This window comes from Platalea leucorodia (genome assembly GCF_965183815.1).
Source record: "Platalea leucorodia genome assembly, chromosome: 3".
Lineage (NCBI taxonomy): Eukaryota > Metazoa > Chordata > Aves > Pelecaniformes > Threskiornithidae > Platalea > Platalea leucorodia.
This window is the reverse complement of record NC_138825.1, coordinates 20,889,186-20,915,475: the sequence shown is the minus strand read 5'-3', so window position 1 is coordinate 20,915,475 and position 26,290 is coordinate 20,889,186. Positions and strand designations below refer to the sequence as shown.

The window sequence follows — 26,290 nt, the reverse complement described above, 5'->3', positions numbered from 1 at the left end:
GGGGAGAGAACTGGCAGAAGGAAGCAAAGAGCTGTCTTCCATGCCGTCCTGCTTGCCTAGGAGGAGGCAAAAGCCTCCTACGCTGATCTCCAGCTAACAGCACGCTCCTTTGCAATTAGAGCACTGTCCCCCTTGCCTTTCTTCAATCTTAGATCCTTTTCAAACCAAGCCAATACAGAAGGGTGGCCACCAGGATCCCACAGAGGAAATTAGTGTGTAATGCTTTGAGCAACGGGAATGGGAAAACACAATTCCTGGGCTCTGGTCTTGCCCCAGAATTGCTCTGCTTTTGTGTGCAGCACATGCTGCTGGTACGCAGAAGAGGACTCGTCACCAAGATGTATCACCATGCTGGTATCAGCCAGCCAGCCCAGAAAAGGAAACTGAGGCAGAGAAAGTAGAAGTTAGTATGTAGAAGTTATTTTTCTTCCACTGTAACAAAGTGGATTTATCTTTTTTTTTTTTATGGTCTATAAATGTTGTATCTGTGGCTCTTAATGAAAGCCTTCAGGTCTGGGAAACGTCTCCATTCATTTCCTCATCAGGGGAAGCAGTTAGCTGCTGTTACAAGACAGCTATTGGGACACCTCTGGTACCGTAAAGCGCAAGGGAACTGAGGCGGCTTGTGGCCGAAGGATGTCACAGCACTCAGAGATCAAAGAGTCAGCCCATTTCCAGATTTATGAGTTGGGAATAGGTCTATTAGCTCCCAGTACTCCTCTTTCCTGAGTATGTATTCAATACACGTTGATAAAGTAGTCGTCTTAATGGGAAGTCTGACACTGAAAAGCACCACGCTCCTGGGCAGTCTGTCTCAGTTTTGTCCTCTTCTAGCTCAGCACCAGACCCAGGCAGTCCTAGAAGCACCCCCAGATGTGATCCCCTCATTCCCCTCCTGCTCCACCTGGCAGTGCCCTCTGGCTTGTACGGCCATCCCAGGGGCGGCTGGTGACCCATGGGCGGGGAATCCCAGACCTGGATTAGAAAACCCCTTGCTGTTACTGTACAGTTGATGTAACTTGGATTAGTTCCCTGCCCATGCCGTGTGGACCCGCGTACAGCTTAGCACCCCGCTCAGCTAAAGGGAACGCAGCAGGGTGGGGGTGAACAGCGGGGGGCCTGCGGTGCCAGCCGCTACTTGAGCCTGGGCTGCTGCTGCTGAAAGCAAAACACATCCACCTGTGTGAAAAAACACATTTCCCTGAAACAGCTGCTCTGTCTGGCGTACTTAACCCACCTTAACCAAAAAGTCAGTATGCCTATGAAGGCGTAATTCAAAGCAGGATTAAATCCTTCAGAAATCTAAAGGATGTCACATCTCTATTCCATGTTACGCAGGAAAGAAACCTCTACCTAGGTTTTCCAGCAAACGTTATTTGATGTAAAATAGAGTAAAACATTCACAATGTAAATGCAATATAGAGTAATTCCCTTTTGGTGCCACCCGTGGCATCTTCTAAATCTGCACAGACCTGCAGAGTAATTCAGCCCTCCCCGAGTCTTTTATTGAAAACGTAAAATAATGCTGTCCGTGCTTTCTGGATCACCACTCACCTGGGCCCTTTCTCACCACCGTGCCCTCTCGTTACACGGCTAACTGAGATCGCTGCACAAGTCTCATGTTTCTGACTGCTGCCTGCAGACTACAGGCCATGATTCTGGGAACAAACAACGCGGAAACTTCATTAACGAAAGTACCCGAACCACTGCACGTGTAAAAGCAGAAAGGTACAAATGCTTTAGGAATAAAACTCTCAAAAATGGCTTTTAACAATCAAAACGCCGTTCTTTCATAGGAGACAGCCCTGTAAGGGCAAACCCTTTTCAATGCGCCTGGGCGAGGGTCAGGCATCGCCTGTTGGAGCGCGCCGGCACGGCTTCAGCGCGAGACCCCTCCAGCTGGGACCCAGTTACGGCAGAAGCGCCCGGGCTGTGCGAGCGGCAGTACGCGGGCGTTAGCAAGCGGGTGGAAAAGGCGATGACACCAGCGCCTGTCTCTGCGCCGTCTGAGCTGCCGGGGCTCTCCGGGTGCGTTTAACTTGCATCTTAAAAAGCAAAGAGATGGTTTGGCAGCAGCGGCAGCAGGAGGCCGTACCCGGGGCACCGCAAACAGGGCAGCCGCGGCCTCGGGAAGAGAGAACTCTTGTTTACTTCGAGTCTCGGGCTACGCCAGACCCCTCGCTCGCCGCGGCGGGCAGCTGCTGGGAAACACCCGCCCCCGCGCCAGCAGCGGGAGGCAGCGAGCTCCGGGACGGCGTCGGCGCAGGGGCTGCATCGGAAATCCACAGCCCCCCGCCCGGGGCGCCGGCCTCCCGCCACCGAGCCGTGTGCCCGCAGGAGGGGCTGCAAACCCCGCGCCGCTCCCCCCTTGCTGCCCGTGTTCGGGGGGGTCGGGGGCCGCCAGCCGCCGCCCGCCCCGTCGGGCACGCGTGGGGCCGCCGCGACCCGGCCGGCGCCCAGGCCCCCGGGCTGCGGAGGGCAGGGGAGGCCCGAGCGGCCCCCCGCCGGCTGCCCCGGGGTGCGGGGGCAGGGGCGCGGCGGGGGGTCCGGCCCTCCGCGCCCACCTTCCCCGCGGGGCCGGGCCTCCCACCCCGCCCCGCCGAGCCCCCTCCCCGGCTATAAAGGGCGGCGGGAGGGCCCGGGCCCCCTCCTCGCCCGCTGCCATGGCCGCCCTGCGCTTCGGGGAGCCCCCGGCGGAGCCGCCCGCCTTCCCCGCGGGCAGGTGGGCGGGGGGCGGCGGGCCCGGCCCGGCCTCGCCCGCCCTCAGGGCGCTTCCCTCGGCGGAGCCGTCGGAGGGGGCGCCGGCGGCCTCGCAGCGTCGGAAGCGGACCAGCTTCACGGCGGCGCAGCTGGAGACGCTGGAGCTGGTCTTCCAGGACACCATGTACCCCGACATCTACCTGCGGGAGAAGCTGGCCGACGCCACGCAGATCCCCGAGTCCCGCATCCAGGTGAGGGGCGCCGGCCGCCCCGGCCCGGCCCGGCCCGCCCGGGGCCGCCCTCACCGCCGCCCTCTCTCCCCAGGTCTGGTTCCAGAACCGGCGAGCCAAGTCCCGCCGCCAGCGGGGACCGCCCCGGCCCGGCCCCGGCCAGCCGCCGCCGGGCTACCCGCGGCCGCCCCGCTTCGCCGCCCTGCGCGCCCCGGAGCGGCCCCGCTACGCCCTCTCCGGCCTGGCCCAGGTCGCCCAGGGCAAGGAGGAGGGCGCGGCCCCCTACGAGTGGCCGCCCGCCGCCGCCTTCCCCCCCGGGCCCGGCTTCGAGGGCTGCCCGCCCGGCGGGGCCGAGGCCGCCTCCTTCGCGGGGCCGCCGGCGGCCCTGGGGAGCGCGGCCGGCCCCTACCCGCCGGCCCGCGCCTTCTGCGGGCAGTACTCGCCCGTGTCGGACGCCGAGGACACCAGCGGCTACTCGGAGTCGGGCTCGGAGTGGGAGGAGAACGCCCTCGGCGCCTTCCGAGCCCTCTGAGAGCCGCCCCGGGCCTGGGGCGGGGGGTGCGGGGCCTCCTGCCGCCGCCGAGGCGGCCCTGCCTGCGCTGCTGGGCGGGGAGCAGCCGCGTGCGGCCCGGCCCCGGCCCGGCCCTGCCACTGATGCACTTTATCCGGTACTCACCGATTTTACCTATTTATTTAAGGAAGATAACGGGTCAGCTCCATCCGCTGAGGGCATCTTTTTTACACTGTATTTAAAGATTTCCATTAGCGTGCTCTGTATTTCTATTTAACCTTCTTCAGCCGAAAAGCTAACCCATTCCCCCGTGTTTTGGGGGTGGGGGCTGGTCTTAGAAAAGCAGAAGAGTGGGATGGTCTGTCGGGATTTTTTGACCGAGGGGAAAAAAAATAAAGGTTTACCTTTTCGCTCTACTTGTGTGTGTACCTGGGGCGGGGAGAGGGTTTCTTACCTTGGCGGGCGCGGGGTAGGGAACAGAGGTGGTGGATATCCCAGCTGCAGGTTCTCTCCCCCGGTCCTGGAGAGCCACGGCCGCGGTTCGGGTGTGAGCGAGAGACCTAAGGGGCCTAAAGGACAGGTTACAAAACTGCCTTAAACCGTCTCCGTCAGTATTTGCTTCAGATCTGCTCTAAACAACCACCCCGGTCCCTGGACGAAAACGCGGATTTATGGCCTAAGTGATACAAAACCCAAACCGTTGTCTTGCTCACATGAAAGCCTCAACTCTGGTGCTTAAGCCAAGGTTAATGTTAAACTACAGAAAAATAGGAGTATTTTGTGAACATTGTAAAGGCGCTTTAAGCTTTAAATTTGAATACTAGGGACTACACGGAAGCTGTTTTACATGATGGGTAGTGGGCTGACTGGCTCTGCACTGAGAACATTTCTGAACTTCAAAATTAGCAGTAACAGAAGCCTCTCCTGTAATTCACTCCATTTATTAAGGCAGAATATATTACTATATATGTGTTTGGAAGATAAGGGCAATTCCTCCTGCCTACGGAGCTGCACTTCAGAGCCTTGCAGAGGCCCGCGCGCTGGCGGCAGAAACGCCCTCCATCAGGAATCGTGCCCCACGGAACGAGGATGCCAATGCACAGAACCCCTCGGTGTCGCCCCGTGACATACCTGCGCTTGCAAGATCTGGGAGAACCGAACCGTGGTTGAACGGCAAGCTTGTGAGGCTAAGCGGCATGGCAGGATTGCCAATTAACGTTCTCCCTCCAAAAAAACACAGCTGTCCTTGAAAAAAAAACACGAAGCAAAAAACAACCAACCAACCAACATCAGGCGCCATCCGCCCCAAGTGGACTTGGGCGCCTCGGGAGCCGTTACGTCAGGGGTCGGGAAGACCCCAGAAGAGAAGTACTTACAGCAGGAGATGGAAGAAGAGACGATCGTTTCTTGGGGCGCAGGGTGAATTCACTTTTACTGACTGTAAGAAACCCAACGAGCCTGTTCGGCTCCTGCGGACCTGAGCTACAGTAGCTGTGGTGAGTTCTTGAGAGTCCTGCCACACGCGGCCACGTTCAGCAGAAACAGTCGTATTTACCGTACTAGTAATAGTTACTGGTTTTACTCGTCCTAGTTACTGTATTTCACTATAACTCAACAACATTAGCTCTGACCCAACAGATCAGTAATCGAGGGGAAAGGCAGCCTCTGGGAGAGAAGCGGCGTGTCTGTTCACGTAACCTGTGTGTGTTGGCCAAAGGACGCGTGAAAGTACAGGGATACTTTTATCACAGATTACGTATCTTCCTATTGCGTTACATTACCCTGCAATGATTAAAAAACCCATTTCAACACAAAACACGCTGCAAAGAGCACATCTAAGAATCCACACGTAAAAAACACCATACCTACGGAATCAGGGTTCAGATTGGAGTTTGGTTGGTTACTGCAACGTATTCTGTATCCAGTAAGAAATGAGTTTGTCAGGAAAAGCAGGTTCCCAAATCCTCTTTGCTGAACGCCATTCTCGGCAGCGGTATCTACCAGGGCCTACAGCTTCTCCCCCCCGCAGCCTGGGGTGCTCAGGGCTAAGTTAGCCTCCACGCCTGCTCGCACCGGCGCCCAGCGGCCGCGGCGGTGAGCGAGTTCAGTGCCTTAGGCAGGCAGGAAACTCGACCAGAAAGGTGAGCTGTTCCTCAGCAGCGCAGCTCCCTGAAGCGGCACGCTGGCGGGTTTTACGAGCGGCAGACGCCAAGGAGAGGGGTGTAAGTACAGAGCAAGGGGCTGGTTCCTTTTTCCTGAGTTAGCTGTAGATCACGTTGGTTACCGTCAGACAAAACCTACGTGCCTGAAGTTAGGCTTTGGCACCTTTCTCTGTTGAGACGAAAAGGGTGGTGGGAGAGGACCTTCCTGTCGTCTTTACCAAACGGACGGTAACACCACAAAATAATGGGTGACGTAATTACAAAAGTAATTGCAGGGACCACTACAACGTTCGATTGTGTTAGGAGAGGTAAATTTTCACGGGTAGCTCAGCAAAACGAGTGTTGAGCATTATTTTGTAATATCCCTTGTAAAGTTTCTAAATGCCGTTTAAAACGGCTACTCACCTTGTCCTCAGAACATTTCATTTTCAGCAACTAAATTAACGTCTCTTAAAAAAATGACCTGAGACATCTGCAAAAAAGTTTGCATTTCTGTGAAATATATCAACTCTCATAGGTCAATTTATTCAGAGTTACAAATTTCATTGAGAATAAAAGATTTATGCATTTCTCTTAATTAACAGAACAAGTTTAGCTAAATATAAACTCTGCACTAAAGTTTTGCAGTGGCACAATACCAACACAGAATACAGAAGCATCTTTAAACTATACAAAATTTTAAAATTGAAAATAATCCTGTTTACATATTCTTTATACATTAACATATAAAAGACCTCATTTCATGAGGCATCTAAAAGAATCAAAAACATCTCTACAGCTATCTCTGAAAATTCATATCTGGAAACAATTCATTACACAGAAGCTTTACAAGACTATTTAAACAAACCAATACACACTTTTTACAAGATTAACATTCCAAAAGGTACTCATAGGCAGGATGTCACTTTTTATTTTTGCAGTTTACCTCACTGGTTATCTTTAATTATAAAAATCTTCATATTTATATATGTTGGGTATTGTTGGATAACCAGTAATCTAATTTAAAAGTTGTGCAAAACAAACAAAAAATTTGGAAAAACAATATGTTTAACCAGTCATTTATATAAAATACCAACTAAAGCACTTCTTTTGCCCCGTGTGAGGGGGAAAAGCCATAACCAATCTCTTTCTGGAAAGTTACCAGTTACATTTTTATATTCCTTCATTAGACTCCTTCTATAAGTTATGATAAATTAACAGTTCCAACACGACATTGACTGATCGACAGACCTGCCCAACATCCTCACGTTTACAGCTTCTGTTGGCTGTCCGTATCCTGCTGCTGCTTCTTCACGTCAGCAACACCCAGCCTGCCTCGGCACCGGGCTACCCGAAGGCTGAAATGGCAGCTCTCCGTACCTACAGAGAAGCGTAGCTCTACATGACAAAGACTTGCCATGTGGCTACTAATTGGAGCCATTTCCTCTTCGTCGCTTCTAACGTACCAGGGGAGCCCACAGCAAGAGGCGTGCAGAACTCATCTGAACTTTTAAAAACCGAGTTCAAATTATGTGAAAGTACGTTTTCAAGTTTATTATAATAAATGCAATTACTAAGAGATTACCAGTTAGCAAAACTACTGTATGTGAATAACAAATGGAGAAATCTAATGTAACGCTGGCCAGTAATGCTGGTTTTCTTAAGAAGCAGATATCAGATATCATATATTTAAAAGGGTCCTTTCTGAGAGGTTTTCTTTTCCCTTGTCTTCTGGCAGTTAGGATATTTGGTGAAGCCTATATAAAGGAAGAGGATTTTCCAGAACTACTTGCTGTACACTTGAGAGAAAATTTTCAGTCTCTGTTGGTGTTATTAGCTGCAAAAGCGTGTAGATTTCCCATCTGGCTCAGACCACTCTGAATATGTGCAACATGGATCTCAACGTTATTCTGAAAACAACTGCAGGAAGAAAAGAAGGAGGAAAAAAAAAAAGTGTTAAACCCCATATTTAAGAGTTGTGTCTGAATATTTCTACGGTGAAAGTCAAGGTACGAACATAGCCAATACAAAATTCAGATGAATCAGAGAGCAGTACATACTAATGCAACCTGATAGAGGCGTATGTGAAAATAGCTTTTGCACAAACAGCTGCATGAAATCAAGAGTTACTGACTTGGGTACTTTAAAGAAGACTTGAACATGATCAGAGTTAATGAAATAAAAATATTATGAAGAGATGCTAAAATGCCCGAAATCCGTAGAGTGAAATGGAAACATCATCACCTTCTTCACGGTTGTACATCAACCTTTAGTTGAATCCATTCCAACGTGCAATTTGCAGTGTCGATTATAGAGAAGTTTCACTAATGTTTGGGGTTTATTTTTGTTTTTACTAATGAAAAATGCTATAAACCAGCATTTCTCAATAATTATTTTAAGTCAAAAGGCCATTCTACTATTTAACAACAAAAAAAAATTTCATGTGTGCAGCCTCCCATTATTATGTAGCAATACGAGTATGGAGGGTTTAAGGAAATACTTAGCATTTAGGTACGTTTTCTAAATTATGTAATTTAGCAGCATTATAAGTATAAAAAAATATCCTGGTCACAAGTTGCTGGAGGCTGCAGTGTACTCCAGACAAGTATCACCACATTCTTGCTGTTTTTATAATGCTTCCTCAGGCACCTGCTTGTGACAACTGTTGAAAAATGGCCCATCTAGGCTAGATGGGCCTTTGATCTGGCACAGTATGGCCCTTGTTCTGCTTCTTGGTGTAAAATATTGCTAATGAAAGCTGGTCAGAAGCTATAATTGTCTCATATGCCAGCTTTTGATACAGACAAGAGGTTGAGTAACTATGCAAAAAGAATACTGAAATTGTACTGTTCTGTGGTTTAAAAATAACCTTACATTTACTAGTGGGATTTCGAAGTCTGAAAATGTTCTAAAAGAACTTATTAGTTGTCATAAATGACTGAAGAGCAAGAAAGTCTAGTTGTTGCTGCATCAATTTAGCACTTTCTTCTTATTTTTTTTTTTTTTTAATCAGGTTACTTCACTGATAGGTTTTAAATGGGACCATTTCTATAAGTAAAAGTTACAAGATTAAACCCCTTAATTATAATCAATGTTCACCTCTAAAATACAGTAAGAATTGCTTGCTGGCACAAAATGTATAATTAAGAATTAAACACTCAAAAAGTAATACCTGATATTTGAGGAGTCTATTGAATTCTTAATGTCATTTAATGAATCTGTTAGTGATTTAAATTCAAAGGAATTCAGGTCACCTCCTTCTGCTAGACACTGTAGGAGAAGAAAATAAAAAAAGTTCTCACGGTTCGGCACAAAGAAACTGACAGAGCTTTAATACTACGTATTTTATGGGACAAACTATTTTTTGCCAACATTTTACCTTAATTTGCAGTAATATTGCTGTAAGTCTAGAGATAAGATCAGTTAAATTTTCACTCTCAACACAAAGCTCTCCTGTTGTCGAGGAATTTGCTTGCCTGACGATCTCCTGAGCCTCCTCTTCACACCTACGCCTCAGATCTGTCGGTTGGTCGGCAGGCTGGAGGCCTTGGTCAGGAGCAAGCTGCGTAGATGAAATGAAGAGAAATTAAGAATAAGGACCTCCTTTGCATTTGGTGTATGTGTGAAATGACAAATGACTTCAAAGACGGTTCACAGGTATATAGTACACAGTATTTTTTCTTCGTTTATGTACATGTATGTCTATTTCAAAACTGGCCAGTGGCATCAGCAAAAGTGTCTGCGTTCTGTTGAAAGAGACAGACAGACAAAGGCAGAGACAGAGAAGGAATCCAATACAGCTACCACTAGTTTCATTTCAAATGAACCCCACCTACGCCCTATTCCCAGGAAATTCTAATTTTTTTTGGTACTTGGGTTAAACAAAACCAACAAGCACGTATAGATTCCAGCAAAATCTTACCTCATAACAATACTGTTGAACCTTATGCAAAACTTTATTTAAGTCTTTGTTTAGTTGTTCTAGATCTAGAACAATAGTTGCGTATCTCCTCTGAAACTCAATGCCTATTGGCATAGAATAGGATTTCTGTGGAAAAGACAAAGCATATTAAAGTTAATGCAATACTGTACATGTAGATCTTTTGAACTCATCAAAAGGAGTTTTCACTTGAAAATAATACTGAGATATTTGAAATCCCAGTGTTTAACAGAAAAATGTTAACATACAAAATATTAAAGTCTAGTATCACTATTTAAAACTCGAAGTGACAACTGTGTCGTAACTACCATGCTTTTGTTCTCTTCATAAAGTGCTATGATAATCTGTGGTGGTAAATGCTACTGGGAGATGACGGTGGTCTGACCTGCTTAGTTCTCCAGCAGTTGGGTATGGCTTCTCTCTACCGTATGAACAGAAAACTATCCTGTCAGTGGAACAGTATAGGACAATATGGCCAGGACCGCCTCTGCTGCAGGATGGGAGGCACGCTTGTCTAGATAGTTAGTGGTCACTTGAGGATGACTCAGTGCTACGTACCTTCTGCTACAGCTAACAGTTCTGCCAAAAAAGAAAGTTACTAGAGCTTATGTTTGGTACCGTATTTTGGGTAAGCACAATTTTCCACAAAAAATAAATACCAGAATACAGTACTTTTTTCTTATACTGTTTTCAGAATGTGTCTTGACACTTTTTGGGTGATATTTACAAAACTGAAACAAAACATACAATATATTATAAAATTTCCTCCACAAATGGCCTCCTGCAAGATAAGCTGGATGTACTTCCACTGCTTCTCAGCCACAGGTCCGAGATACAGGTACCTCATACAATCAGACCTGTAGCTATAGATTTTATACCATGAGATAAAGTAAGCTGCAAAGTCAAGAGCCTTCATCAGGAGGATCCAGGTCAAAAACCTCAAAGTCAAGGTTTCGGTTATCAGTTCAGTTCAAAGTTCCCCGTTAATCACTGAAACAATCTCCAGGGATTTAAAAGTCTGAATACCAAATTAATAGGGCTTTAAACTAACACCATAACTTCAGAGTTCACCTAAGAGCAAACTGGAAACCAGCATAAATTTGACATACTTCCTGCAGCTCTGGAATGTAAGGAAAAAAATTGTAACTTGCAGACCTTCTTCAGTGACCAGCCCCTCTAGAGCAGACTAATCCAAGTTAGCTGTGAAAGCCACAGACAATTGTGAATTCCCCATCAGAGAGGAAAGGCTAAGGGCATTCTATGCTAGTGACGATGAAATAAATATTTCTCAGCACCAGCACTATTACTGATCCGGGAGCAATCCAAGATCTGGAAACGCTGACAAACAGCTGAACTGGCAGACGAAAGATGGATACCTTTCAGTAGATGGAAGCAGATAACATCTCTGTCACTGAGCATCTACATGCTTCTCTGGAAGGACTAGCATCACCTTTACCTTGTCTTTATCGCAGGTCAAGTGAAAAAATGAACTAGCCATCCTTTTTATTTAGATTTGTTCATCCAAATGCCTATCAGAAAAGTGTTTACTGTTTTACGTACATGGTTTATAGCCTGCAACCAAGACTAGTATAGTGATGTCAAGATGCTTAACTATTTGTAAGCTGTCCTTTCAGAAAAATGAAATAGAAAATGTGCAGTTGTATGTATTAATAGCTCCTCTGAAGGCATCCCCTGCCTCATGTAAATTTATTATTATTGCCAGATAATAATGGACTACATTCTGTACCAGTTCTGATTTTGGTCAGTTCCGTTTAGGTCTCTATTGGCTCAGTCATTAAAAGTCTCCATAAAAGGGTTGCTTTAAACCACACAGTGGTGTTACTCTAACGATTATCAAATCACAATTGTATGAATTATTATCAAAGTCTGACAATTGAACTATACCTGAATGAACTCAAAGGATTCTATTTTATTCATATTCAGGTACGTTATTGACGTTCACATGGATTGGTGCCGGAAAAAGGTTCTTGTTCAAAAAAAAAACATTTTAAAGGAGAAACAACATATACTCAGCAACACAAACATAGATGGGATTGCCAAGGGACAAAGAGGATTAGAAGACAGGCTAAGAATATGGCCCAACAGAAAGGTATCATGTCCTCTATTTTTATCAGGACAGCCTTGAATAGTAACGGAGGTTGCTTTATGATTGCTGGTTTACAAAGGCAACAGCTCAAGGGAAGAATTTCAACAGTATCTCCAAGTCCTTATCTAGGCTACAACTGAGCTAAAATATACCAAATTTAACATATATTTCTAGATCCCCTTCTTCCCCGTTGCCTCTTTGCTCCTCAATTTTGTTATTTTCCTTGATATTCTTATTCCACAATACAGGTAATTTATGACTTAATAGCTGAGTGACATGTTCGTATCTGGATTCTTCTCAGAGGAAGGCTACTGTCATTCCTATGGATTTCCTTATCTATGCAAAATACTAATATCTCAGTAAAAACAAAAAGTTTTTTAGTTTGTTTTAAGAAGAGTTGGTAATTTTTCAGTATCAGAGTTACAGGTTGCAATGGTATGTTTTAATCTTGCTTCTTTTTGCATCTATTTTCATTATTAATACGCAAAATTAAAAGACAAAACATTTGATGCACAGGAAAAAATAATGTAGTAACTGAAATGATAAGGTTTTGAAGAACAGCATCACAGCACAAAAGAAGAAAATTACAGAGACATAGGGATGGGGCAGTAGAAACCAGAATAACAGAACGTACATGCGCACATGATCACTGAAGGGACAAAGAAGGAAATCTTAACACAATAAATCAAATCCTTCAACATTCAAATATTTTACATGAAAAAAAAAATCAGCATTTTTGGTTTCAACAAATAAAAAGAACTAGTCTTCCTCTCCACAAACCTTTAGCCTTCTGTCTGTACGTTGTAGAGACAACTGTCTGAATACACACTAGCAGAAGGCTGAGACCGATAGCTTTCCACTTTCAAGTTGATTGATAGCCATGGGTGGCAGAAGAGGCATCCTTATCATTTTGATTTACTGACTGATGATTAGATAAAGCCCAGCAAGAAAAACTATTCTGCTGCTGCTAATTACGCTGTAGCTGCTCTGGTATTGTAATTTTAAATGCCGGTCAAGGGCACTCGAAGCTTTATATAGAAAATCTCTGAACTGAGTTATTGTTTTAGGCAGAAAGCTAAATAAATAAGTACCTAACATCCGCAAAATAAAATTATGATGAACGTCTTACCATATAAACTTGTACACAAGATTCTCAAAGTACATAGTATTTCCTTACTTTACGTGTCAACTGACATATGCTATTCCGATGTTAACGTTAATCAGTTTGCAAAGCATAACACTTTCGAAGAAGAATCATATTTAGAACAACTGACTGCTCTGACTTGTCTTTAAAAAAAAAAATAAATTCACATTGTAGAAAGTGATAAAATAAAGATTTTTATCTAGACTCGTTATAATTGTATCTATTTGCATTAGCTGTTAAAGCATATCCTGTTTTAAGAACTGAAAAGACAACATTCTCACCAGCTTTTCTGCTTCTGTATTCATCTCTCTCAATTGTTTGATGTGTTCCTTCTTGATCATAAGGATTTTCGATAACCTGGTCTAAAACAAAGGAACTATTTTTAGAAGGAATAGGTCCTTAAGCAGTTTTGAAATGCCATAGAAATTAAAGATAATAAAATGTGTGTTTCTTTCATAATTTTAAAATGCATTTCTCAGTTGTTCATCAAGTTAAGACGCAGAAATAAAAATTAATTAAAATTAAATGATGGATTTTCCAGAGATTTTTAAAGCATTTTCAAGGGCGCTAGATTGGAGAATGCTAAAAATCCATCAGCCGAAATTCCCTATAGGAAGACTAATATAATTTATGGCTAGCTAGAGACTGAAGAATCTTCTTTATTTGCAGCCTGAAGGAAAGCGAAGAGCGTTATCATCATGTACCACAATTAATATCACTCACCTTACCATACCTTTTTTCACACAGTTCTCAGTCGTGCCCTCGATCGAGCACCAGCCCTTTGTGTATACTCCTGCAGTAAAGTCTGGTATAGAGATTGGATCTATTTTATACAGAACAACGCTGGGCTTTCGATTTCCCTCTTTCATAATGGGAATACCCTGTGTCTGCTGCCCTTGGGACCTAGCAGGCTGAAGTGGAAATCACTGGGAGCGCTCTCGACACACACATCACTCCTAAAACTATTCACAGTCTCTAGGGCCCCGGGAGAAATCCTAGCCCCGCTACAACCAGCAACAGTTTTATTACTGATGTAAGCAGAGCCAAGATTTCAGGTTTTATAAATTGCAGAGGGGTTAACTGCATCCTAGTAGTGCAATGTGGGACTGGGAGAAACAGGAACTCCTAGTTCAACATACATCTGCTCTATATATAATCTCCTTTGTTGATTTTCAAGTTCAGTCTTAAAGCAGCCAGGTTTCTTGCCCTCACAAATCCTAATGGAAAATTGTTCCAGGACCTCTTTCAGCTAATTATGAATCTTCTTGGAATTTCCATGTTGAATGCATCCTTGTTCACTACATAGCAATTTGCTCTGCCAAAGCTGTTTTTCAGCTAAATACAGGCTCTCCCTCCTTGTATTCATCCCTGTTGATTCACAGACAGGAATGTGTTTCTTCTTCACTCTTCTTTCACTAGACTAATCACAATGCAAGCCTTTCCAGTCTCCTCTCCCATAAAAGGCTCTTGATCTCCTAAACTTTTCTGGCCCTTTCTGTATCTTTTTTCCATTCACTGTCATCTTTCCTACACGTGAGCAACAGGAAGCCTGTGCCAGTATTGCAAATGACAGACCTGTAAACCAGACCTGTAAAACGGCATCAAAACTTCTCTCTTTCTACCACAAATACTTTCCCAGATGCTTCTTATGAACGGATGGCAAGCCATGGTCAGATGCACAGAGGCAACACTGCATAGGTTATCGCTCTTCCAATTCTAGCTGCTCGTTTCTGTCCTTGTGCTGTCCCCCAACGCCTGTGCTGAGCCAGCACTTGCATTTTTGCAGCTAGATGAAGAACCCAATCAGGGAACCGATAATGACAAACAATAAATTCAGAAAAGGCAAGAAAAAAAGTTTCAAAATTGTTACTTGTGAGCTGGATTATCTCTCTGAACTAGTTTCTAACACACCACACAAATGCTCGTGTTGGCAAAAAAACACCTGGGAGGAAGGAAAGTATTGTACACCATCTGCCACTGCTGCCAAAAAGTTACTCGTCAAGCCCTGCTGTCATCACCGTCCGGCAACTGCCTAGCACATCTACGTCCTCCTCCTTGATGAAGCCGGTCAGTCCCCAACTTAATGCAGAATATATTATTTGTCCCCAGAACTTGCAAGGTATTTGGTGCTTAACTTCTACTTTGATGTCCAGACATTTTTGAGGATGCAAGGCCCTAGATCTGCAGTTCATGAGCTTGGATTTTATATTATACTCATCCTATTCCCAGATATACTCCAGTGATCAAGATAATCTGATTCTTTCTACAAGAAACTCTGACCTTTCACTGTATCTATGATGTCTACCAACTTTCTCTCATTGGTACATTTTATTGAATAGACTTCCATTTTTATTTGGCAGTATCATCAGTGAATGCTTTAACTCAGTTCAGCCCTATTTTCCTTGAGAAATTCTTGCCTAACAGCTCTAGTTTCAGCATAACTCACCTTGTTTACTGTTATAGTTTATAGTTCCATTAAACTGGAAATGAGGTTTTAGAACAATGTTTTTCCACATTAAAAGAGATGAACGAACAACCCAACCAGTATGTTTAGATTTGTACTTTGGATTTCATTTTGTCAAAGGAGTATTTATAAGAACACAAGCATTTCAAAGCAAAGTGTGCAATACCTTGCTACGGAATATTTTCAAAATTTTCATAAGAACAAAATTGTCAAAAATCCAGTATCCATTTTTAGAATTTTCCTCATGCGTTTAATTTGAAAAGATGACTCCACAGCAATCAGGAAGACACCAAATTACTTTTCTGAACGTGCTGCATTAACACACTCCCTCTACTGGACATGCAGCAGCCCTGCAAACAATCTGTTTTGTCCTAGATTGGTTCCTTCCCAATCTAATTTTTTTCCACAAAACAAAACAAGAAGGGGGCGGGAGGGGAAGGGGGAAGCTGTATCTGAGCATGTGGAAAAACATCCTCCAGATTTTAATACTGACTAGAATGTAAGAATGTAATCCATCAATTTTGACCTGCAGTATAGCCTATGAAATATTTAAGGATACGTTACATATTGCATGTAAGCATAAAAGACTTTTTTTTTTTATTTATTAGTTGTTTCTTGTTGACTTTATTCTTAATATCATGTTAATTTTTGAGCCATTCTTCTCCTAATATGTGTATGTTTGTCCACAGTAAACCCCAGAAAGAATAGCAGTCTCTGATGCCAAAATATAAACACATAGAAATGAATAGAATGATTTAGAAAAACTAAGACTCACCACTGTAGAACTATGATTAAAGTAGTGGTTACAAGACCCAATGTTTGCTTACAACTGCAAGTTATACGTGAAGAGAATATCCCCAACATTTAGTTGTCAGTGTCTGCACATGATTTTGGCTACACTTCCTTTTGTTCTAAATTAATTTCAGAACCCATAAAAGAGAACTAAGGGGCTGTGTTGAAACCTTATACAAGCAAGTGTGCTGCATTTTTTCTGTTTTGTCCAAAATAAAGTTTTCCCATGAAATTGTTTATTCGTGGTATCATAAATAATTGCCTGGCAATAGAATTTTTTTTCTTTGAATCAAACATTTCCCGATCATTTACTTCCTGAATCACCATTAAATCAGAATGAGAGCTTTGACCTTTTTACTGTACCAGTGTATAAGAAAGGCTGGAACATCTTTAGCGGTCACCTTTAACATAAAAATACCTCTGGACTGGTGAAAGCAGTGCAATCAATGATCAGTATTCACCAGTCTCATGTATTTCACAACACCAAATTTCAGTACCATCCTTAAACTTCTAATAAAAAAGTTGAGGCTTAAAATGCTTAAGATGCTAGTCTTAAAAATAATGCATGGTCCTTCAATTAAAGAACCACGAGGCTTAAAAAATCATTATCAAAATCTGGATAAAGTATTAAGATGCTCACATAAACAAATGCCAAAAATCTGTGGCTTGATTTTGTTCAAAATCTTTTGACAGTCTTAAAGCAAAAATACATATGAATGCAGTATATTTGTAAAATGCCACCACTTGTAATACAAGCAAGAGGCCTATACTTTTAAAACTCAGATTTCCTTATAACGAGTAATAATATACCACCAAACATGACGGAGAAGTCACACATTTTCAGATATAAAACACAGAAACAATACCATAAGCAGATCAACTTGACACACTAAATAGTTGTAAAGCTCAATACAACTTAGTTACAGTTTCATCGATCATACTCAGCGACTCAAGGAGGATAGCTGCAGATACAGTTTAGCAGCATAAACAAAGACCGTATCTTTTGTGTATTTCAATTTTTAGCAAAATTAATCTTACAGCAACTACATCTATTTAAATTTTCTTAGCTAAGCTAGATGCCAAGCCACCTTTTTCAAAATCAGCTTAATATAGTAAGTTTCCCCTAAAAAACCAAACAGATCATTCTGTCAAATAAAATTCATTGTTGATTGCCCAAAATATTAGTCTCATGTGAGCTACAGACAGAAACTTGATTCTTTTGACCAATTACATACAGTTCAAAATTTGAGAAGCGTTTAGCAACATCATTTCTCAGTTCTTAGTATTTTAAACACAGATCATTCTAGTCTCCTTTAGCACATTCAAAACAACTTTCATTGTTAAATAATTCAATCACAGATATTAAGCTAAGCCAACATGAGCAATTACATTCTTCCATCATCCTGAAGAGTAGCTTGGTTTGATGAGTTTTGATATTCAATGAATTTCAGCTTCCTAACGTGACTCATCTGTGCTTTTCTGAATTGGTGTACAAAAATCACGAAGGAATTATTTCATAAAGATGAAGACAAAAAAGAGTTTTCTTATCTCTAACATGTATGTTTGCTTTCAGGGAAAAGAGTGCTTCTTTTCTTCTCCAAAAGGGTAGGACATAACATAAAATACAATATTATACAATATACGATAATGCACATTGGCAAATGTTCTTTGCATAATACAAGTATATTTTAAATTAAAAAAAAAAAAAGTCTTAGCAGAGTACAAAGTTTGTACAGGTAGAAATATCATCTTTTTTTAGACCAAGTAGTAGAGCTGGGAAAAATAAGACACACTTTTGGAGACATAAGCCCCTCCTGCGGTCTGAAGAGCAGCATATTTCAAAGCTTATGGACAAGTGAGAAAATTAAGAAGGGGAAGGGATAAAACCAAATATTATTAACATCTTTTCAAAAGTTAATTTGGACATCACCATATCTGTCATAGATCAACAGAAGGTCATTTAACTGCAGAATTGGCAGAATAAACACAAAAGGACAACACACAAAATTAAGAGTTGCAGTTAGGACTTACCACTTGAATGAGAAATTCTACTGGAAAGCCTCCTAGTGTTTCACTATCTGTGCCTGAAATTTTGTTTTTCCACGACGATTGTCCTAATAATGGATCACTGTCCTATACAAGAAAGAACATTTAATAGCTTGTTTTTAGAGGGGCTTGCTAAAATTTTTATCTTGCCGAATAACCTCAGAAAATTAATCTCAAAACAGGTTTAGCGTAACAACTTCAACATGTTCAGAAAATAGTTCGATGATTAATATTACATGAAAACAGTAACTTACTGTAATTGGAGACTGGAGTGAAGGTGTATAAGGCAATCGGGGAGGGGTCATAAAGAACCTTGAAGGCCGTTGTTTCTGTCCAAAGGCAGCAATTGGCATGGTTTCATGAGGCTCGTTACTCTGCAAGACAAGAAAAGGAAGGATATACTTCAGCTGTCAGATTAATTAATTCTACACACCTGTTGGAATACATAATTTATTTCTGGAATCTGGATTAGTCATGCCCATCCACGCTCCAAACCCAACAATGTTAAAAGATTAACATTTTGCTTTTGGGCTAGCAGGAGCTTCAAAACCGTATTCCATTGCTGGAGTTTTATGGGCCCTTAGTAGTAGATTCAACACTACAGAAGATACAAAATAAAGTGAGGTCCTCTGAAAAGCCTGCAGTCTAGGTCAGACTGTTTGGCAGGAACAATTTCTGGAGCTCATAAATTGGTACAAAAGCCTATGAGCTAGGAAATAGTCCCGAACTGTTTGACCAAAGCAACATCCCCACAGGTAGCTTCATTACCATAAGAACTTTCAAAACGAGGTTCAATCAACTCATAATACTTGCTTGCAACTACCAAAGGCCTTTCCAGACTTTGGCAAATTACAAAGGGACAGGTTTTCCTGAACATTTTCTGCAAATCCAGCCAGGATTCCATAGCAGAATTTTCTTCGGGATCTTACGCTACTCGTTATATTTCTTCATATTAAACTCAGGCTATTATAATAACCCATAATAGTAGGTCTAGTAAATTATTCCAGCCTGAGCCATTATGTTTTTATCGTAGAGGGTTATCCTGTTCTATAAAACCATAAACAATAGAAGCTCATTCCCCTGGAATTTCCCATGCATCTGTTATTCTTGTTTCTACTTTATGATCATACCACCTAGATGTAATAGTTTGAATTTCCTTCTTTTTGATTAAAGCATACAATTGGAGATTTTTAAATTTTATTTTATATTACAGCTGTTTTAAGAATGTGTCATTAATACTTACAAGAACTTCATAATCTGGGACTGTGTGTGTTCCAAGACCTGCCCTGTCAAAAGTCACCCTGTACGTAGCATTAAGAGTGTCTACAGCATCTATTTGTCCAGTGAATAGTCCATCATGGACACCTCGCAAACGCGCTTTAAAAAAAAAAAAAAGAAAAAAAAAAAAGGAAGAAACCAAACATTATAATGTTCTGATACCATTGAGAAAAATAGACTTAATACACCTTTTGCAAGTAACGTTTTATATGTATATACAAAACCCACAAATTAAATGAAAAAAAAGTAAACCCTGAAAAAGAATTGTATGCAATAGAAATACTACCCAAATTTTTGTCAAATTTATCTTTGCAAGTCAAGTATTTCCCAAATCTAATCCTTAGCACTAAACTTATGTCTAAATAAAACACTATTTAATACCCAATACCTTCTGACAGACAGATACTGCAGGCAAAGTCAATTTCTGGATGATTTTGCATACCATTTCTCTTTGATCACTTCCACTGATGACTGCATATTTAGCAAAAACAATGAGGAACGCAGCTCAAGGATACAGCTCTAGGAGAGTGAGGAGAGGCAGTGTTGTGCATGCCTGCTCTTCAGCAAGAATTAAGGGCAGTGTTGCTGAAGAAGGCAAAAAGCAATGAACAGTAGTGGCTTAAGTGGGAGATACCATGCTTAAGTGAAAAGCATCTGGACCACAGATAGGATGGAGGAATTCAAGTTTTTATAAAATTAGGCAAAACTTGTAGAATGTTTTTAACAACATTCCTTCCTCAGTTATGCGTAAGTTTCTTCAGTAAGGCAATGTCATGTTTAGTATACATGTCCAACTACACTGCCATATCAATTGTATATCTGCTTCAAACCAGATATTTTTATATTTATGGAAAAATAAAGCTCAAGTTTTATATTAGGTTAGATTTTAAACTTTCAGACAGCACTCAGCTCTTTGCATTTAAGCATCTCTCTCTCCAAGATTTGTTAGATATACTAGACATAAAAAAAAAAAAAAATCTACAATTTGAACAGCAGAAATAATAAACCATACCAAGTTTGCACCTCAACACCGTATCACTGTTTTACAAATACGAGCTAATCCTCACAAGCACCTTCTCAATGAGCTAACAATAAAACTATACAATTTTTGAGGTTTTAAATTTATTTTAACTATATGCACTAAGTATGTTATGGTTTACTAAAATCTTTGCAAAACACTTGGCTGGTTTTTTTGTTTGTTTGTTTTTAAGAAATTACCTGTAACTTTTGTTCCTATTACAAGCGGTAATGGAATTTCTTCTGGAAGATCTTTGAACTGTGAAATATCTGCAACTTTCCGCTGCTGCAAAAGTCTTATTTTCTGTCGTTTCTGTTTTAATGCTGATCTTTCTTCCTCAAAGAATGCAGAGGAACACCTATAATACAATTAGGTAAAACTATACTTAAATTCAGCACTGGAAACATACATATGTGAAGACACATCAAATAAATAGGCATAGTTTACAAATCAGTGAGGGAAAACGAAAAAGCTTGGGGTGAAGTGTTCAAGAGAAAAGGATTTCGTTGAACAGATTTAGACAGTCTTACTCCCCAGAATTATCACTCCTAAAATAACAGTTTATTTAAAAATAATACTCAGGAATGCCAGCTGTTTGCATTAGTATATCAGAAGAGTACACCTTTTTAGGACTTTTTCTGCTTATAGGGATCCACCTGGTGTCACAACAAAGGTAAAGCAGGTCCCCCATCCAGTCTACTCTGAATACCAGTTCAATCCATGTAAGGACTTACTGTGAGGTCCCTGGCTGCCATCACTTACTGATACACAGTAGATCCCTTTCACAGCGCTCATTAGCTCAATTAAACTAACTTAGTACGAAAGGGCACCAGACTCAGAACATAAAAGGATCCTTCTCTGTCTCTTGTACTCTGCACAGATGCAAGCAAAACTCAGCCACAAAATCTCTATTCTGCAATGAATTGTTCTGAAATTGATCATAGTAGAAGTAAAAATTTATTTGAACTTGGGCGATTGTGTAAAATCAGATAATCTCTAGCAGTCCCCTCCCCCGTTGGGGGGTGTGTGTGTGTCTTAAAATGTAATCTAAAAGATGAAAGCCTTACTCCCAAGGCCCTTACTTGGTTTTATTCATTTTTCACTTTTAACCTACTGAATAGGCATGATGCATGAGGGAGATACTGAAAGCATGAAGACATTAACGACTCGATCCTATCGCTCATTCCTTATTAAAAAAAGTGTTTTATCATTCTTGTGTCAATGAAAGAAGTCATTTAAAAAAGGAGTACAGGTGCTATTGTAGGTCTGCTTAATTGCAGAAGCAGTTATTTATAAAATAATTTACTACCTTTGTTAATTGCTTTACTGCAGATGAATGCAACTTAAACATTTTCTGTGGAACTCAAAGTTATATATTGATTACTGATCAATAAAAAGTCCCATTTTATGAGGTTATTTCAGAAGATGCTGACAACTCCTCCATGGGTTCCCCCTTCTACACTTCCAAAATGTTTTAAAACCCTTCAAGATCTTCCTCAGTTATTTATCTCTCACTCAGGACTTAGCAGTCAGCTCCTATTTCCAAGTCTGCTTCTACTACTCTCTTATTATATGCTAACATAAACATTCTTATGTTTTCTTCTGTATACCCGTCACTTGGAGAGTTCCACAAAGCCATTTCACTGTTCTCCAAATTGTCTCTTCCTTGCAATGTGTATGAGAAGATCATAAGAACTAAGCTGCCAGGATGCTGAGACCACTTTTTTTCATACTGACCAGCAGTTTCACGCTCGTTTGTCTATATGCATACATCATTTGCCTTTTATCTTATACACGGTTTCTAAGTTATATGGGGCATAGACCATCTGTTTTGTCCAGTGTGTACAGTGTTAACACAATGAGAACTTAGTCCTAAGCAAGACATTAAAAAAAAAAAAAAAAAAAAGAAAAAAAGAATGAACAGGAATGAACTGGAGCTGTGATGTACTTCTGTCAGGCACATGTAGTAATGCACTGCGCTAAAGTTTCCTTTACTAGGCTTTCCAATCACTATCACCGTAAAAGTCATCAGTATTCTTTGTATAGTCTAGAAACTGTGTTGTAGATTGAGCGACTGTAGGTGCGTGTCCCACTCCCAGTTTACTACTGAAGAGCAGAATGTGTTTACCTGGAGTTGTGTATTGCCTAACGAACCTCGTTAGGAATTCAAAATATCTAGAAAGGGATATGGCAGACAGTGAGTGATGATGGGTGGGACACTTATGCAAAGCTTCTTTGGATATTCTCATTTAAAGATGCTATTTGCTTCATATTTACTACTGGGGAGGAGCAAGTGTAAAATAATGCTTGCCATGGGTTGTGAATATGACGTAGCAAAATGCAGGTCAGAGCTTTTCAATTCCATTGAGGAGAACAGAGTGACTAATCACAGCAAGACAAAAAAAAAAAAAAAAGAAAAAAAAAAGGCAATATAGACTTTAATATTAGTCCTTCTAATCATGTCCAGGGTCTTGCATCAGGAACATCAGATACCACCTGATGTTCTTCGACCTGTGTGCTCTTAGAAGTACAAATTCAAATGTTAATATACTAATCACTGACCTTGGAGGTCCCTACAGCCGCAACTACTGTTTTAATGCTAGCTTAGATGTTCTTAAAAAGTCCCTGTTCCGAATGCTGTAGGTCATGGATGTAGAAAGTATTTGCAAAGTATTTCTAGCTTTTGTTAAAGGAAATCTCCAACCCCACATCCCCCAAATGCATTTAATAAAGGTTACCCCATCTTCGTGCCATTCCTATGAAAAAATGAAGATTAAAACTATGGTACAGATCACATTGCAACCTCATTAGTTTTCTGTAGAGACTTTTTAAGAGGTTGAACATTCTTCTCAGTTTCTACCTTGGTCATGAGAATTTGAACTAACAGAGGAACCATCACCATCATATAGTGGCAGGACAAGCATATCTGAGCTTAATTCATATCCATTGCTATTTCACAACCCCAATTAAGTTTATACAGAGTACACAAGACTAACTATTACCTCTTCCTTTTCTTGGAGCATATCTTTCCCCACAGTCTACCGGAATCTTACAAGCTTTGCAGGCTCCCATGAAGAATACTGTTGTGCCAATCAACCACACTGTTGATGGTGTGATAGGACATTTAAAATAGCAGCAGACATAAGAAAATATTACAATATATTTAAAACAAAATTAAAAAAAAAGACGACAACCACGTGCACAGCTATCACGCAGAGACACTATTATCCTCTGCCATCAACACTGTGGATGCAAAATGTTTCATTTTTTTTCTTCTCTCCTATCAGTATTGACATGGTATTTAGCTTACTTGCATATGATGAGGACAGACAGAAGAAATTTCTAACAGAATAGTAATGTAAAAAAACTTTGCTCTAGAGGTAGATGAAAACTATCTTGAAAAAGCATTCAAATGATTTAGAATAATTAAAAATCTTTTAGAACTAAGGTCACTCTGGACATCTTGAAAAAGACTACCAATAAATATTTTTTTTTAAAATTATTAAAGAAATGAAAAGCAAACAGGAATGCTTATTTTATGTTGATAAAAAGCAAGAACTTGTAAAGTTTTGGTTAACAAACAAAACGAGACTCTATATCCAGTCAAATACTTGTACTTCAGAATTCAGATAAAACAACTTCCTGCCCATTTAGACCTGTGGTTCCTTAGGCATGAGTCTCTCTTTTTAAAAACCTAACTGTATGATAGCTTAACAAAAAACCCCAAACCAAAACCAACAACACAACCCTGCCCGCTCCCCCCCCCAAAGAAGTTTTATCAGTGGTCCAACAGACTGCTGAATGAGGCAAGCTGATCTTTTATAGCAGTACCCACTTTTGGCAAAAGTCAAATGAATAAGTGATGGTTTAACTTCCAAATACACCGTTTTCCTCTCAGTGGGAAGTACGATGATAGAGGAATGGAAAGCTATCTCAGTTAAGCTCAAATGATATGAACACCTTTCCAAAAGGAACTATTTTTAAGCTGCCTTCCCTTGACTGCCCATTTTTAGTTATGTAAAGTTGTTTATAGGTACAGGAGATGAAATAGCCTCCACCAGACAAAATATAATCTGACTCAGTACAGTGATCTATGAAATGGATTCAGTGCTTTAGTGTTTGTATTTTCATAAATAAGCCAGTCTTATTTCTACAACACTACTTACACATTTTTCTCCTCATTTTACACAATGACAGGATGGTTGAGTTTGGGAGAGACCTCGGGAGGTCATCATCCGCTCCAACCCCTCCAGCAGAGTCACCTACAGGAGGCTGCCCAGGACCATGTCCAGATGGCCTTTCAATATCTCTAAGGATGGAGATTCTACCACCTCTCTGGGCAACCTGTGCCACTGCTCAGTCACCCTCACAGTAAAAAGAAATGCTTCCTTATGTTAAGACTGAACCTCCTGTGTTTCAGCTCGTGCCCATTGCCTCTTGTCCTGTCTCCAGACAACACTGAAAAAAGCCTGGCCTCATCTTCTCTATGCCTTCCCTTCAGGTATTTATACACAGAGATGAGATCCTCCCTGAGCCTTCTCTAGGCTAAATTGTATAGGTTCTGTGAAAAGGATGAACTGAATGAGTGGGTTTAAGAATTAAGAATTGTAAATTAGAGAAAAAACTAAGCCCTTTGTAGAGAAGAAGCCAGAATTTAACAATGTACAATATTTTATGGGTGACTTCCTCCTCTCTCTGTTTTGGCAGCCAAGCCAGGAAAAGTTGAGGATCTATAAAATGGTTTAAAAAATACTAAAAAAAAAAAAAAAAAAAAAAAAAAAAAAAAAAAAAAAAGATATGAAAATGTGCACTTGTTTTCCCCATGAAGAGCTAGTTATAGCCAGAAAGAAAACTTAGTGAAAAATTGGCCTGTCTTCTATGCCAGGAAGCACTGCAGCATAGAAGATACAATAATAATTTCAACATATCCTAGCTTGGACACTCGGTTATCTAGAGTGGGAAGAGAACATTTCAAGTATAGGCTTATGAGAACTACACAGACTGGACACACGCATATAAGGAATACGGTGTGGGGGGGAGCGGGGTGTGTGCTCAGAGAACACCTTTTCAGTAAAATATTTTTCTACTCTCAGCTATTATTTTGCTTTACTACCTGCATGCAAAATTATCTTATAAGGAAAAATTCCAGGAATATCAAAACTACATGTAGTTATTAGTTGAAAAGAAAGAAAAAAAAATTACCTCCGTGGTTTTCCCATTAATCGTCTGATTTTCCCCCACTCTACTCTTGTCAATTTTCTGGTTTTCAAATTTGGAAAAGATTCTTTCAGGCATACACAGAAGTCATTATCTCCTTCAAACAGTGGTCTGTTGAAACATAATTGGTCCTCTGTTAACTACACTTAATAAAATTTTGTCATGAGATGCCAAAAACCGTCCATCATAAGAAAGACATTGAAAACAAAAAGTATAAATTAGTCATATAAACAAGACACTCCTATTCAAAGCACAAATTCAACCTGAAATAAATTCAACTGAAAACAAAGACAAAGTTTCCAGGACTATTATTCTATTTGAGTCTTACTATCAGTAATGTTTAAAAATGTTCCTCGCGCTTGTTACGGCAGGGAAACACATGTATTCATCCTGCTTTGTAATGTATATAAAGGCACCAAATAAAACTTCAGCAAAGCCAAGGCAGTGTCATGAGGATACTGCAACACAGTGAAGGAAACCATAAAAGATATGGTGAGGTGTTGAGAATAAAGGAAGGGACAATGTGATACTGAGAAATAGAAAGACAGTACCTTTTTCATAAATTCATTCAATTATAACCCAGGTTCTCAACCAAGGGTTTCAAAATACAGGAAATTGAGCCAACTTGTCATTCTCTACAGCTATACAGGTGAGACTTTTATTGCATCATAGCATGACTCCATGATGAAGCAGAGGATCAGT

The 26,290-nt window shown here is 41.1% G+C and overlaps 2 protein-coding genes across 6 annotated transcripts in view; one reads left to right on the top strand and one right to left on the bottom strand.

The window, feature by feature from the left end:
- Positions 1-2,663: 2,663 nt before the first annotated feature.
- On the top strand, positions 2,664-3,462 carry MIXL1 (Mix paired-like homeobox; the record flags this gene model as incomplete). The annotated part of the gene is made up of 2 exons (XM_082305711.1): positions 2,664-2,951; positions 3,025-3,462. The coding sequence occupies 2 exons, from the start codon at positions 2,664-2,666 to the stop codon at positions 3,460-3,462; spliced, it is 726 nt and encodes a 241-aa protein (XP_082161837.1).
- A 2,645-nt stretch (positions 3,463-6,107) lies between these two features.
- LIN9 (lin-9 DREAM MuvB core complex component) overlaps positions 6,108-26,290 on the bottom strand; it is a gene marked incomplete at its 5' end in the record, with an annotated part of 274,917 nt that continues 254,734 nt past the window's right edge. For all 5 annotated transcript variants that reach the window (XM_082305758.1, XM_082305754.1, XM_082305755.1 and 2 more), the window contains 10 exons: positions 6,108-7,502; positions 8,755-8,852; positions 8,962-9,144; positions 9,505-9,630; positions 13,055-13,135; positions 18,061-18,162; positions 18,330-18,449; positions 19,319-19,452; positions 20,572-20,729; positions 25,574-25,699. In XM_082305758.1, coding sequence (XP_082161884.1) covers positions 7,397-7,502; positions 8,755-8,852; positions 8,962-9,144; positions 9,505-9,630; positions 13,055-13,135; positions 18,061-18,162; positions 18,330-18,449; positions 19,319-19,452; positions 20,572-20,729; positions 25,574-25,699 — 1,234 coding nt within the window. In that variant the 3' untranslated portion in view covers positions 6,108-7,396. The remainder of the gene's footprint in view (positions 7,503-8,754; positions 8,853-8,961; positions 9,145-9,504; positions 9,631-13,054; positions 13,136-18,060; positions 18,163-18,329; positions 18,450-19,318; positions 19,453-20,571; positions 20,730-25,573; positions 25,700-26,290) is intronic.